Source organism: Balaenoptera acutorostrata, chromosome 13 (genome assembly GCF_949987535.1).
Source record: "Balaenoptera acutorostrata chromosome 13, mBalAcu1.1, whole genome shotgun sequence".
Taxonomy (NCBI): domain Eukaryota; kingdom Metazoa; phylum Chordata; class Mammalia; order Artiodactyla; family Balaenopteridae; genus Balaenoptera; species Balaenoptera acutorostrata.
The window spans coordinates 92084252-92098752 of NC_080076.1; the positions used below are offsets into that span (position 1 = coordinate 92084252).

At 58.5% G+C, this 14501-nt stretch overlaps 1 protein-coding gene across 4 annotated transcripts in view; it reads left to right on the forward strand.

Moving 5' to 3' along the window:
• Window positions 1–14501, forward strand: part of ADGRD1 (adhesion G protein-coupled receptor D1) — a 144240-nt gene that overhangs the window by 127468 nt on the left and 2271 nt on the right. For all 4 annotated transcript variants that reach the window (XM_007189650.2, XM_007189653.2, XM_007189651.2 and 1 more), the window contains 3 exons: window positions 8864–8955; window positions 12488–12614; window positions 13854–13895. In XM_007189650.2, the coding sequence (XP_007189712.2) occupies window positions 8864–8955; window positions 12488–12614; window positions 13854–13895 (261 nt within the window). The remainder of the gene's footprint in view (window positions 1–8863; window positions 8956–12487; window positions 12615–13853; window positions 13896–14501) is intronic.

Genomic DNA, 14501 nt, shown 5'->3' on the forward strand with positions numbered 1-14501 from the left:
CTGGGGTTCAGATGAGGCCGTCTCCACGTGGTTCTGGCTCCCCACCTCTCAGCTCTGTTTTCCTATAAGTTGGCTCCATTCTTAGCTAGGTTGCCCCAGATGCTGGTAAGAAACTCTAGGACCACACAAAATTATAATAACTGCCATGGGAAAAAAACCCTCCTTTGTTGTTCTTGCTATTGTTCTACCGACATGTCCCACAAAATCCTGGGATCGATTTTCATCATTTCTGATGGGCCTGGCGTGGAACTCTGCCCGCCATGGGCCCCTCGCTGAGGCCAGAGGAGCAGCATGCTCTGATTGGCCAGAGGAACGGAATGTTCTGATTGGCTAGCCTTCACTGAAGGCAGTGGAAGTAGAATGTTCTGATTGGCCAGCCCTCACTGTGGCCGGAAGAATGAAATGCTCTGATTGGCCAAAGGACTGGAACGCCTTGATTGGCCAGGCCTGGGTCACAGCTCTAACCCTGGGTCCTTATACTTGGTTTCCCATGAAGTTATTTAACGTTAATAATAAAGCTCAAATTTATAGAGCATCTTTTTTTTTTTTTTTTTTTAAGATCTGAATGTGTTTTTACATTAAATTTCTCTCTTACTTGCCCCTAAACTAGCTGCTTGGAGAGATGGTAATTTCTGTTATTACAGAGGGGCAAATTAAGGTGCAGGGAATAAGTAGAATGATAAAATCCTGGCCCGTGATGGTAGCTGTATTAGTTTAGGTGTCCCCTTCCTCTCCTCCCCCCCATCCTTCTACTCTCCCTCTTCCTTTTGTTCTCTCTCCTCCCCCTTCTCCCCAGGTGCTAGTAAACCAGCTTGAGTGCCCTTGAATAGAAAAGGCTCAGTCCTGGGAAACAGGGAAATCAGTCATGGCTGGTTCCAGGCACTCAGTGATGTCCACAGATATCTCCTACTCAGCCCATGGTCCCATTGCCTCCTTGCTGGCCCCATCTCAGGCAGGCTTTCCTGGAGGGGACATGATGGAGCTGGTACCCTGATACATCCTCCAGCTCTGCAGTTCAGGGTAAGGAGGGAGGCACTGTTCCCAGCAGTCCCAGCAGAAGTCCCAGGGCAGATTCTGATTGGCTCCCATGGGTCAGGTTTCCAGAGCCAATCACTGAGGCTGGGGTGGAGGCAGATGATTGGTCAGGCCCGAATCACATGACTACCCAGGGGCAGGGTTTATTATTTTATCCACCTGAACTCTCGGGGCTAGAGGTGGGGATCCCCAAGAAGCCCTAGGGAAAGGGCCTGGGAGAGGGGGGTGCCAGGACCTGGGTGCTGAGCCTGGCAGAAGTGAGGCATCGCCATGCTGTCCCAGTCTGGGCCTCTCTCCCCACAGGCGTTGGGGGCTGACAGCAGGACACCCCCATCCCTCCTGCCCACCTTGTGCAAATCCACAAAGCACACTCTCCACACCCTTGGCTGGGGCCCCAGAACATGCTGTCCATGCACCCCCAGGGTGGGAGCCAGGCCATGCTCATTGCCTCTAAGGGTGCTGCCTTTGAAGGGTGTCGGGCCCCCAGGTGGGCCCGGTACTGGAGGTGACGGAAGGGACTCCAGCCAGAGACACTTGAGACTTTGGTGTCCTCATCTGTCGCCTCCCCCATCGGGTGTCCCGGCTGTGGTGGCACATGAACTGTCCTCCCATCCTAAGGACGGATCCAACGTTCTGTGTCACCAAGGATGGCTGCCGGAGGATGGACTTATTTGGAGAGGGTCTGTGGATGGCACTGAAGCCCAGCGCTCCTGCCTCCCCTGCATGTGGATCTTTCCTAAATATTGTGAAGCCAGCCATCCTTTCACTCACCCCCCTGCTCCCTTCCCCAACGGCTGATTCGAAAGCTTCTTTTGACTTTGCTCCAAATTCGGTGGCACTGACTGAGGCCGTGGGCCCTGGTGGTTAATTAGAAACGTATCCAAGGGAAGACGCCTAAAGATGTGGCTTCTTCCTCCTTAATTAAAATTCCACTCAGACATCCTCAGGCCACACAGAGGTGCAGCAGCGTCTTCTTGGTAAAGGGTTTCCGGAGGGGCAGCGTGGGGGGCATCATCGTGGTGTCACCGTCTGTTCGGGACATGAGGGAGGGCGGTGGTGTCAGCCCCACACACGCTCCCCCCGTTCGCGCTGCGTTGACTCTGCTCCCCTCCACGCCGGTCTCCTGCCACGTGACGTGTGCCCAGGGGCGTCCGCGGGGACAAGCAGGAGACGGGGGCGTTCCCTTCCTGACATGCTGGCTCTGCGAGCCCCCTGGGTCCCCCGTGGCCCGGCCCCCGGGCCTCGGTGCCAGAGGAGAGGCGGGGCTGTGCTCCCCCCTCTGCAGGGCTCGTGGGCCCACCGGGCTCTCTGTAGGGTCCGCGCAGGGCCCTGGTGGGGGGGGGGTGGGCGACGGGGAGACGGGGGCCTTGCGGCCGTCAGCTGGGTGCCCCTCCCATGCCACTCCCCTCCTGCTCTCGCTGTCCCCGGGGGTCCGGTCTGGATGGAAATGGACCAGGCTCAGAGGGAGGGAGGAGCCGGGGGCCGGGAGTGCACCCCCCGATCTCTCGTGCAGGGCAGTGGGTGCACGTCTGCTCCGTCCCCCTCAGGCCACACTCCTGTCGGCAGCGCCGGCCCAGCCCTGGCCGCAGGGTCCCTGACGCGGTCCCTCTGCCCTCAGCCCTTCTGTCTCCCGTGAGCCCTAGCCGTCTCTCCGGTTGCTGGCTCCCTTGTGGTGCTTGGGACGTTTTCCTTCTTTGTCCATCACAGATGGTTAGAATCACACTGCGGTGTCACCTCTGCGAGGGAAGGGGGACGGCAGTCTTTGCCAGGCCAGGGCGACGGCACACCTGTTCTGTGAAGGAGATCTCCTTCCAGGAAGGGCTGCCGGGTCGGGAGAGAGACGGGACTGTGGTCTCAGGGCGTCCGTCCTTGGCGTTAACTCCGAGCTCTGAGTACAGGCCCGGGTCCCTCCATCAAGTGCTTTCAGCTGCGGGAGGTGGTGCGTTGTCGTGGTGACACGTCCCTGAGCTTTCACTCCAGGCTGTCCCCTGTCCCAGGGCTGCGTGAGGACCATCTGCAGTCACTTTACCACCCGGCCTTTCACAGGATGACAGAGGCTCCCGTGAGCGACCCCGCGGGTGCCCTCCCTTCCTGCTCCTGGGGTCAGGGAGGACCACTCGCCTTGTCCCCCAACTGGAGACATAGGCTCAGACCAGACTCCAGTCCCCCCGACAGTTAAACCCTCCTGGTCAGAGCACGGACAGTGGGAGGGGTGGAAGGGGAGTAAGTGAGTGTGTAAGCCCTCCGCCCTGTTCTCTCTCTGCGCTGACTTAACCCCCCAGGTCTGCAGGGCCCGGCAGCATCGCCCCCTCCCAGACTCCCCGGGTGATCTGGCTGTTTCCTCTGACTTTGGTCAGTGACAGCGGGGGATCCGAGGCGGCCCCGCCTGGACCCTTCCCTACCACCCAGCACAGCGAGGGGTCCAGCAGCAGGGTCCCCGCATCCCACGTCCTGCAGGCTCGCTGGAGCCCTGCTGTCCTTCCAGAGGGGGCGTTACCTCCGCCCCGCCCCACCTGCTCCCAAGGGGTTAACATCCATCACCTGGGACAACAGCCCTGGGGGCCTCTGCAGAGGGGGCGTTACCTCTGCCCCGCCCCAGCCCCTCTCCTTGACATCAGCCCCTCGGAGGACTGCAGTTCTCACACTTGTTAGTGATGGAATCCCTGGGGAGCTTGGGACCGGTTCCTGCCTGAGCCCCACCTGGGAGGTTCTGGGTTTACTGGACCTTTCAGAGCTCCCGGCGATTCTGGTGTGGAGCTGGCTTGCAGTCCTAGGTGGGCTGTGGGAAGTCCGAGAGCCCTGGGCTGGGGGGAGGGGGTGTCCCCTGAAAACGGTCAAGTGCAGGGTCAGCTGGCCGCGGCCCACGTGGTAGATCCCGCGCAGGTGCCGGGCATTATTTACAAACTGCGGTGTCAGTCACGCTGCAGCCGTTGAGTTTAGCTGTTACAGTAGAGACTGGGAGGCCTGAAAAGCCAAAAATGTTTGCTCCCTGGACCTTGAGAGAAAAAGCATGCAGACCCCAGGCCAGGGGATGTGGCGGAGGGGTCCTGAGACCCAGCCTCTCCGACTGTCAGGGCTCAGGCTGGCCGGGGGCGGGAGTGTCCCGTGTGTCTCATTTCCTCTGAGGACCCTGGGTTGTGCCAGGCTGAGTCGTGCCCCGTTGTTCCCAGAGGCGCTCCGAAGACAGCAGGTTTCAGCATCACAAGTAGGGCCTGGCCCCATTGGGTAACGTGTGCAAAGCTCTGTTCGGGCGCGTGTTCACGTGAGCACGTCCGTGGGAAGGAAATGTCTGGATGGATGCACCCGGGGTGGTGTTCCCCAGAGAGGGGTTTGTGTCCGGGGGGTACTTGCTTGCACATCCCATCCATTTAAAAACACCACATGTCACGTGCATCATTTTAAACTAAAACACTTTGGAAAGGTGCATGTTCGTGTTGGGGTGTGCAGTTTCGCTGTGTCCCGGTGAGGTTGGTCCCGGAGGGACAGGCACCTGTGGGACGGGATTGTCACCGTGGCGCCTGGTGGGCCCAGTGCTGGGGGGGAAGGGCAGAACCGAGCCCCTTCCGGTTCACAGCTCACCTGTCACCCCACTGCCAAATATGCACCCACCAGCTGTCCCTTCAGAAACTGTTCTCCCCGATTATGAAGGGACATGGATGTCATTCCCTGGGCGACTCCAGTGACGCTGAGTGCAAAAGTGCCCACGGGGCAGGCAGGTCTTACAGAAGCAGGGACACCGTGGGCCACAGGGGCCACCTTAGCCTGAGTCCCCCCAGGGGGCTTGTTCCGTGCTGGTGCCACCTGGGAAAAAGGCCTCCCAGTCAGGGAAGAGAAAGAGTCTAGAGTTTTAAAGTCCTCCTCTCACCTGCGGAGAAGCCAAGCTAGTTGTGTGACTCTGCAAATACAGGTACATAAATAAAGATACATAGATACAGATCCAGTTACCAATTCCTGAGAACAGATATGGACATGTGTACAATTACAATGATAGTTACAGACATAAGGATGCAGAACCATAAATACCTATATGGACATAGAAACAGGTATAGATACACATGAAGCGTTTACTATGTCTTTATGTGTGTCTGCACGTATAACCTTTCACTGTGAAATCGTGGTACACATCCCAATGATTTTTCACAAATACCTGAGTGGCCCTGAGCCCGGTAAAGAAACAGAGCGTGGTCCCAACCCCAGAGCCCTGCCCAGCCGTTCCCTCCCCCCAGCAAAGATCCCCATGGTCTTGAGTATATGTCTTCCCTCCACCCCTCCCCTCCTTTTTTTTTTTTTTTTTTGCTGAAATGCAGCCTGTGAATTATTGGTTTGACATCTGTCATAAGTAGCTTGTTGGCTGTTCTAATGCGTAGATACTTAGTTGATGAAATACCCCATATTCACGTTACAAACGCCTCACCCCAGGGCCTTTCCCAGTTTGCAGCCAGGCACAAGCCAGGGCGAGTGAAATGGAGTGAGGGGGCCAGGCCCGCTTCTGTTTTGTATTTTCATGAAACGCCAGATTTGTTTCACTCTCAGCTGCTGTCTCCCACTTAGTTGCGCATTGATGTAGGCTCGGAGGTTAGCCTGCACCTTCTCTCATGCTGCCGTGGCCAACGTGATTGTCTTACCAACGCTGGGGGGAAGCGTGCATGGCAAATGAAATCAGACAGGCCCCCCGCTGAAAGAGGGCGAGGGGAAATAAATAAACCCCAGCAACAGCTTTGGAGACATGGGCATGATGATGAATTGTAACAGCCAATCACGTGGGCAGCTTAAACATTATTGAAACGCTTCCTTCCGGGTCTTCAATACAGAGGCCAAGACACAACAAAAGACCTGAAATCGAATTAATCACTTGGAGCATTTCTGTGTCTGTGGAACAATTTGCCATCATCTGATCATCCATTCAGTGGCCACGTCACAGAGCCTGTGCACAGCAGTCTGAATCGCCTGGCGACACACCCGAGAGGTCTAGGGCAGAATCCCGGGTCAGCCTCCAGCCGGCGAAGGGAGAGATGGATGGGATGAGACCTCTGGGGTCACGTGGGGTGTTCAGGCTCCTCCCCAGAGGCTGCCTGGCGTCCGTCTCCCGGGTCGCAGGCTCTGTGGCTTCTCCGGCTCTGTGGCTTCTCCATCCCCTTCCCTGAATTTCTGGGACACTTCACAGTGGAGCCTCTTTTCCTCCTGAGCCCAAGGTCATAACTGAGATGTTCGCAGGAAAAGGGATTGATGTCATTTCCCTTTTATAATTTAATTAAGTAATTTGATTTTTGAACATTAACACACATGGTTAAAAATTTGAAAGCAAAGCTTAATAATGTATATATCTGAGCAGTCTCTGCCCACGTCTCTCTCGTAACTCCCTGGTTTCCACCCGCACCCCCCGAAACAGACAACCCCTGATGCTAACTTCTTGTGTATCCTAGGGGTGCTATGAAGATATAGGCAAATATAAATATATATTCACCTCATTCTGTGCCTTTTCCACACACATAGTGTGTGCTGGACCTCTGGCTTTATCAGCACAGGGAGAGCTGCCTCGGTCCATGATGCGTCTGCAGAGTAGGCTGCCCACAGCTGCCCCCAAACCTGCTCCCTGGTGGAAACAATTCAAGTGTTTCCAGTCTTTTCTGGTTACAGACAAGCCTTCAGCTTTGGCCGGTGGGTGAGGAACCCAGGATATAAATTCCCAAAGTGAAAGAGGCAGGACTCACCGGATGGCACAAGGAGGACCTCAGTAAATGTTCTCCCCCTAGAATACAAAGAAGCTACTGGAAGAATTATACCTGGGAAAACCCCAAACATTTCAGAACTCCAGAAATCAACCAAAGGCTGAAAAGCATTTAATCACGAACAATCGCTGAATCTTGGTGAGAGCAGCAGGGTCTGTGGCTTTTGATGGGCCGCTCGGGCCCCACGTCCCAGCTCTGTGACGCAGCTATTGTCACTGGAGGTGAGGACGAGCTTCCTTCCGGGCACGCGCGGGTGCGGCGCCTGTCTGACCTCAGAACAAGCTGTTCGCAGACCTCGCTGAACCTCAGCGTCTGGAATAGACATCCCCATTCTTAAAGCGGCGACCAGTTCGTCCCCTGGCTTTGGTCACCGACCCGGTTGAATGGAAAAGTCCCCGCGTTTTCACACCAATAGCCCGGCATCCGTGCTGGCCCGCCTCTTTCTTGTCTGCTGAGCGTGGCCTTCCTGCGGTGCTAAGCTGATCAGCCAGCGCGGGGCGGGGAGGCGTGGAGGGCGCGGTGTTGCTGACGGTTCCCATCTGCCAGCGGCTCCCGTGTGCCCGGACCTCGGGAGACTTCCGTCGTCATCCCCACTTTACAGGCGAGAAAACGAGGGGGAATGAGGCGGCCCGTCGGGAGCCAAGCTGCCGGGTGTGGAGGTGGTCAATTAAGGCGAGGGCCCCACTGATGGCACCTGTTCTTTGTTTGCTCTAAAGACTAATGATTAAAGCTTTATCCGCTTAGAGTGATGGTATAAGCAAGGGGCTAAGCGGGCAGAGGTGCCAGCTTCCCAGGGCTCCGTGCCACGGAGCAGCGGGGCAGGCTGAGCGGGTTCTGCAGCGGCTGCGGAGTCCTGGACCTGCGAGCTGGGAGGGGGAAGCGGGAGCAGGGCCGGGAGTGGGGAAAGCGCTGGGTACTGAGGCAGAGCGCGCGGAGAAGTGTCTGCAAGGCCCCTGAGGTAAGGGGTATCAGCAGAGATGCTTTGGAAAGGCCTCAGGCTGGGCCCCCAGCAGGAGGCCTCTAATGAGGGCCTTCAGGCCAGGCACGCAGGTGTGTGTGCGGCGTGGCCGGCCGGGGCAGGAGGGGCCTGAGTCCCCTGCGGAGCCCGGGATGCTCTGCTGGGCCCCAGGTCTTGTGTGGGGAGGGCCACTTTCCCTGTGTGGCCTGCCAGGAAAGCCTTTGTCCTTGCCTGTGGTCAGGCCTGAAGGTTCACACGTGGCCGGGAGCGGGACTCCTCACCGACTCTGTAAATGACCTCAGAAGTTTCAGAAACTAAAATTCCCTGAATCCAGCACAGCCCCGAATCCAGCTGTGGACCCTGTAGCGGAAGGAGATGGCCGGGCCTCACTTCCCCTGCTGTCACCTGCCTGGTCACGCTCCTGTTCAGGACCCTGGAGAGCTGCCCACGAGAGGGGACACTTTGTGCTAGAGCCTCTGCCAGAGACCCTCACAGCCCCCGCCCAGCCCCCGGCCCCCAAAGGGGAGTCTTCTAGCCCCCAGCCCCCAGCCCCCAAGGGGAGCTTTCCTAGCAAGGAGGAAGCATTGGGCAGAAGATGCAGAATCCTCCGCGGTAGCCTCCGGGGACCCATGCCGTGGCCTCTGTGGACGCACAGCCGTGGGCCTGGGCTGGGGGCAGGAGGAGAGAGCCAGGCTGTGCTCCAGTGCTCAGACTGCACTGCGGGCGTTCCTGCTCCTTCTCATTAACTGGAGAAACTGAGGTTCGGAGGACTTCAGTACGTTACCCAGGGCCACACCCGGGGAGCACGTGGTGAAAGGAGGCTGGAACCAGCTCTGTCTGACTCTGAGGTCCACAGCCTCCTTGCCCTGGTGGTGAGCAGAGGGGCACTTTCTTCGGCGTGCTCCTGGGGACTCGACCTGGGGTGTTTGGCCGTCTTTTCTCAGGAGCACAGATGTGGGCTCCCAGAAGGCAGTCTTGCAGGTGACCTGTGCAGGTAAAAGTTCAAGGACACGGCTTCAATTTCTCCCAGAGACGCCCCCTGTTTGCCTGGGAAGGCTGGCTGGGGAGTGGGCCAGGTGGGCTCGGAGGTCCTGCAGGTGCGGCTGCAGCCCTCACCTTGTCTCCCGTGCTCCTCATGCAGGTCAACACGGGCATCCTCGTTGCGGTGACCAGGGTCATTTCACAGATCAGCGCCGACAACTACAAGATACACGGAGACCCCGGCGCCTTCAAGTAAGCGGGACCCTGGGCTGTCAGCCATGCCCCTGCCCACAGAGGCTGCTCGGGGGTAGCAGGAGGTGGGTCACGCTCTTGGGCTTGCTTGGTGTCCTCATGACGTCACGGGGAGCACGGAGCGTGCGTCCTCATCGGTCTCTGTGACCAGCACCAGCTCGCTGCCCCCGTGTGTGAAAGAAGGGGGTCTCTTAGATGCTCTCCCGGAGACTGCTTCACCCCTAGGGTGAGAGGAGCTGGCGGTGGGGTCCAGAGGAGGGTTCTGGAGCCCGACCGCCCTGCCTGGGTCGGTCCTGCCTCAGCCCTACCATCTGCTGGGACCTTGTGAGCTATTCAACCCCTCAACGCCCTGATTTCCTCGTCTGTGCAGTGAGGGTGATGGCGGCCGTCTTACAGGTTGTCCTGAGGAGGGTGGAACTTCCTGATCTGCTCTGGGGCTGGTTCATCCTCAGAAGGAACAGGTGTCTCTGAATGGGGCGGGGGTTCCACCCACACACTCGCTGCCTTCTGGGGTTTCTTCACCCCATTGTCAGGGCTCTGCCAATTGCAAGTGACAGAAAACCCAACACAAACTGGCTAAAGCACAAGGCGTACCTATCGACACAGGCAACCATAAGTCCAAGAATGAGTCTAGAATGGCTTGGTCCAGCGGATCAGGTAATATCACCAGGACCCAGCTCCTCCTGCACTTCTCAGCTCCACGCCCTCTGTCGGCTTCACGCTGAGACGGACTCTGCCTCCTGGTGACAAAATGGCTGCACAGGAGGTTCAAGTCCATGGGAAAGTGTGTCTCTTTCCCCAATGATCAGAAGTCCTGAGCCTGGAGACCGAGACTCAGACCAGACCACATGCCCATCCACAAATCAGTCCCGGTGGATGGAAATCACCAGTTAACCCTGGCCTGAGTCACACGGTCCATCCTGGCTCTGGGGTGCACTCAGCACCCCTGAACCACCGGGCCAGGAAGTTGGGGCAGTGGCCCCTCAAAGGGAATTTAGGGGCTGCTATAGAAACAGGGTGCAGTTACTAGGCAGCTGACATTCTGTAAGTTACTTTATCTACACTATATCTCTTCCGATCTGAAAGGGAAAACAGTAGACATATCAGCAGCAAATCGATAAGACAATTATTCTGTAATGAATTCCAGACACTGTAAATTAACCTGACCAGTGGCCCCGGCCGCCTCGGGCTTTTTCCGCCCCTGGAAACCTTCGAGATGCTCCTGGGTCAGGGTCACTCCCCTTCCTCTTGCATCAGCGAGAACAGGCAGCGCTGCCCTGTGAGGCCGTCAGTCCCCCGGCCCCGGGGGCCTGGCTGGGGAGGAGCCTGACCCTCCCTCACCCCAACCTCAGCCCCCAGGCCCTCCCCTCGGTGCGCAGGGCCCCGTCTGACCCGACACCCGCAGGACCACTGGGCTCGCTGCACCCAGAGCAGCCCGGATCTCACCCCATGCCCGTGCCCCCATCTCTGCCCCGCCCCCTCTTCACGCACCGCGGCCCCGAAAGGCAGCTGAGCCCACGACCCATCTGCCCTCCGTGGGGACCTGGTCCCCAAGTGGAGGCTGACACGGGGGAGGTCGGGGCTGTGCATCGCGAGGGCGTTTCCGCGTCTCTGCGGAACCAGGGCCGGGGCGCAGCCTCTGTGCCCTCCCGTGTCGTGTGTCCTGCACGTGACACGGCGCCCAGGACCGACCTCCTGGAGAGAGTCCGGCCTGTCCCTCTGGACAGACCCCCGACCCTCCCCGCCCAGCATGCTCCCTGCCCCGCCTCCTCTTCTTCGCGTGGCCGAGCGGGACCCTGGGTCACTGCCTCACTCCCTTCTGAGTGTCCCCGCCCTGGGCTGGTGAAGCAGGAGCCCCAGGAGCCGGGCGGGAAGACGCAACACAGCCTCCTCGGAGCACTCTGGCTCCTCCTCTCCTGGTTTCAATCTAGTCCTTTCCTTCCTGCCCAGCGGCTCAACGCCCAGTGACTTAACGCAATGAGGTGCTTCCTCAGGAGCCCTAACAGGGCTGCCTTCCACCTGCTTTCTCACCTCTATTTATTGGTCATGATTCCAGACTCCCCAGAAAGCAGCAGAGAACATTCAGTTTTCCCAAGTGAGATCCGGGTCCTGGGGGCGGGAGGGAGGTGGATGCCGGCCCCCGGGGAGCAGGGGGGCGGGCATCGGGGAGTCTCATGCGTCTGGACCGCGTCCCCCACCTGCCCAGGCCTCCTCTCCTGCAGGGACCCTGCTCCTTCTGCCTTTGACAAGGGACCTGGCTGCTCTGGCCGTGTTAACAAGTCCTCAGAGAGCCTCAGCTAGAGGAGTTTCCTCCAAGATTTTATCATTTATTGCTTTATTTTTGAAGTAAAAATGAACCATCCCTTTAAAAGTAACACATTGATACCGACTTTTCAGCAGCTGCTCCTTTCAATTATGGATTTTCCAGGATCTAAAGATCGAACCTAAATCACTCATGATATTTTGTTCCCCAGATTCAGGTGTCTTATTTGAACTGTATTGACTTTATGAAAACACGCAGCTGCAGCTTCCCTGAGAGATGACGTGTGGGGACACATCCTTGGTTTTCTAGGGATTTATTTGCTGCGAGGAGCTATCCCTGCTAGGACCTCGGGCTTCTGACCGGGAGGCTCCTTAGGGCCATCGCACCTCCTCCTGGGAGGGGCTGGATCCCTGAGCGGCACTTCTGCATGTTCATGCATTTGCTCGACCATCAGCCGTTCCGTGGCCTCTTCCTCATCTTGCCCGCTGGGCCTGGCGCTGTGCTGGCTTTGGGGCTGCAGAGATGCAGAGCCCAGCCTTTAGAGGACTCACCATCTAGTGAGGGAGACCGTGCGGGTCGCAGCGCCAAGGGACGAGGGCCTTGGCGGTTGCTTCGCTGGGCAGCGTGGCACCCATGCGTCTCTGGACTTCTCTGTCATGCTTACGGGCAGAAACCGCCCTGTGGAGAGCTGAGCTGTCTGAGGAGTCAGGGCGGGCTGGGCCCCAGTTAGCGTTCGATGATTTGCAGGGCGTATCAGAGGCAGCCGGGACTCAGACAGCCCCTGGGGCATTGCCGCCACACCAGCTCCGCTCTGGGCTCTGCAGACACCGGGGGGCCCAGATCCTTCTCACGGAACTCACGTTCCAAGGGAGAGCCTCGAGGCCGACGCTGCAGGTGCCGCGGCGCTGGGTGTGTCTCCTGCCCCCGGGCTCCTCGGCTGCGCTCCACTCTGTGGGCACCTGGCATCAGCATTTCCCTCAGCATCACCGCCTGTTGGATTGGCGCGGTCAGCCTGAGTGCCCAGAGGATGCGCTGGCTCCCGGAAGCCCAGTGCCAGCTGCCGTCCTACAGAGCTGCCTGCTTGGCCCAGAGCTGGCCTTGCAGGGACCCCGCCTTACACGTCCGGGGTAGTCAGCGCCTGGCCCAGGGCCTCCTGCAGGGAGGAATCAGGTCTCACTCCCAGCGGGGCCTGTGTCTGCTCCCGCCTGGAAGCCTCGCGTCTGGACCCCCCCCCCCCCCGCCTGCCCGCCCTCCGTGTCTCTCGTGCAGGTTGACAGCGAAAGCCGTGGCCGTGCTGCTGCCCCTCCTGGGAACCTCGTGGGTCTTCGGCGCGCTTGCCGTCAACAGCCAGGCTGTGGCCTTTCAGTACGTGTTTGCCGCGCTCAACTCCTTACAGGTAAGGGCCCGATGGGACTGTCGGCTTTGCGGGTGGACGCGCGGAGCAGCTTGCCTCTGAGGCAGGAGGGAGACCCCGTGCTCTGTCCCCTCCACACACACGCACCTCGTGGACCCCGAGCGTGGAGGGTCCCCAAGGCCTGAGGACACGGGCATGGGTGGGGCGTGCACCGGGGTCTCTGAGCAGATGGGCCACGCAGGACCCCATTCACAGCAGGGCCGCCTCGTCCTCCTGGACAGTATCTGTGGAGGCCCATCCGGGCCTGGAAGGAAGACGGTCAGCAAGTGGGCAGCTCCTGAAAGGGAGCCGGGCGTGGAGAGGTGGTGATGGGGGTACCTTGGGCTCTGAGTTCTCATCTGCCCTCTGCATGGAAGGACGGCAAGGGTGACAGCCTGGAAACCAGAGACTTGGGATGCCCAGAGTCTTGACTCCCCAGAGCCACAAGCCCCCAGAGGAAGGTGCGCATGGCCATACACAGCCTACGCGACCGAGCCCAAGGCTTAATCCACCCCGGCCCCCACCATGATGTCCTTGCCGCATCTGGGTCTGCACAACCAGTGACGGTGTCAGGCTTCTAATTTGTAATAAGCCCCCATGCATAGTTTCCTTCTGGCTGTTTATAATGAAAGGTGGTAGGTTGTCCTGGCTGTAGCCCTACACACCCCAGGTCCCGGGCTCCTCATTTATCCTCTGTGTCCCATAAAGTTTCCTCTTCCGTAAAGTGGGAACAATAACGGGACCCACGTTGTGGGGGGCTGCTTTTCAGCACTAAATGAGATGACGCACGCGAAGTGTTTGTCTAGTGCGGACACAGAGGGGCAGTCTCTAGGTGTTTGGGGAGATCCTCACCTTGTGTCTGTTTTCACTGTCATCGTCCTCCTCAGTTTGCAGGTGAGGACGCCAGGGCTCGGTTTAGGTGATGCGCTCGTGCCCTCGCATTTGTCCACCCCAGCGTGTTTGCTCCTCTCCCAGGTTAAGCCTGTCTGGGCGTCCACCTGTCTTTGTATCTTGGTCATGGCGGCTGCCTGCGTTTAGGTTAGATTACAGGATGCCCTTCCACCCTTATGGACTCCAGACCGTAGGGTCCAGCATCACAGCTCACTCCCATGCTCCCCAACACCAAGCCACGCCAATGCCACTCTCAGAGCCCATGGGTGGCATTGGAAAGCACCCTCAGAAAGTGTTTGTAACAAAATGCAAGTGGCTCTAATTCTGTGTTTTCCTCCCCTTCCTTCCCAGGGATTTTTCATCTTCCTTTTTCACTGTCTCCTGAATTCAGAGGTATGTCTGCTCCACTTCGTGACAGTATGAAGCCGGTTTTTCATTTCTGAAAGGGCACAGAGCGCAGGAACCATGTTGCTGCATCAGGCTGGTGTCCGGAAATGTAACCCTGGATAAGCCTGGGTATTGCTGACAGGTTGTGTGCGGGGGGGCTGCTTTCCGTCAGCTCTCTCTCCCTCATCCCGGTTGCTAAGCAACACACACACATCCTCCTTCACTGCTGTCACACGGGCACGGCTGGCTGTGTGGAGGACCAGGGGAGATGGCGACAGTGTGGAATAGCTGAGCTGGAGATCCAGGACCTTGCTTGGCGCCCGGCATATTAGGGAGAGTAAGATGCAGATGTGCTCCCAGCAGATCCTCCCCAAAGGCATTCGGGAAGCTGGCCTGGGGTGTAAGGAGGACTCCTGACTGCAGGGGTTAGAGAGGGGACTTTCATGATGCGGCCTCCCAGGGCATTGGGGTACCTGGAGTGGGCTCATTCCTCTTGGTGCAGTCTGGGGCATTGCACCTGCTGTGTACTTGGCCGTGGGGATGGTGGACGCTGCTCTAGATCCTGTCCCTCGGGGCCCATAGTCCGCGGGAGAAGTTTCACCTGTAAATTGT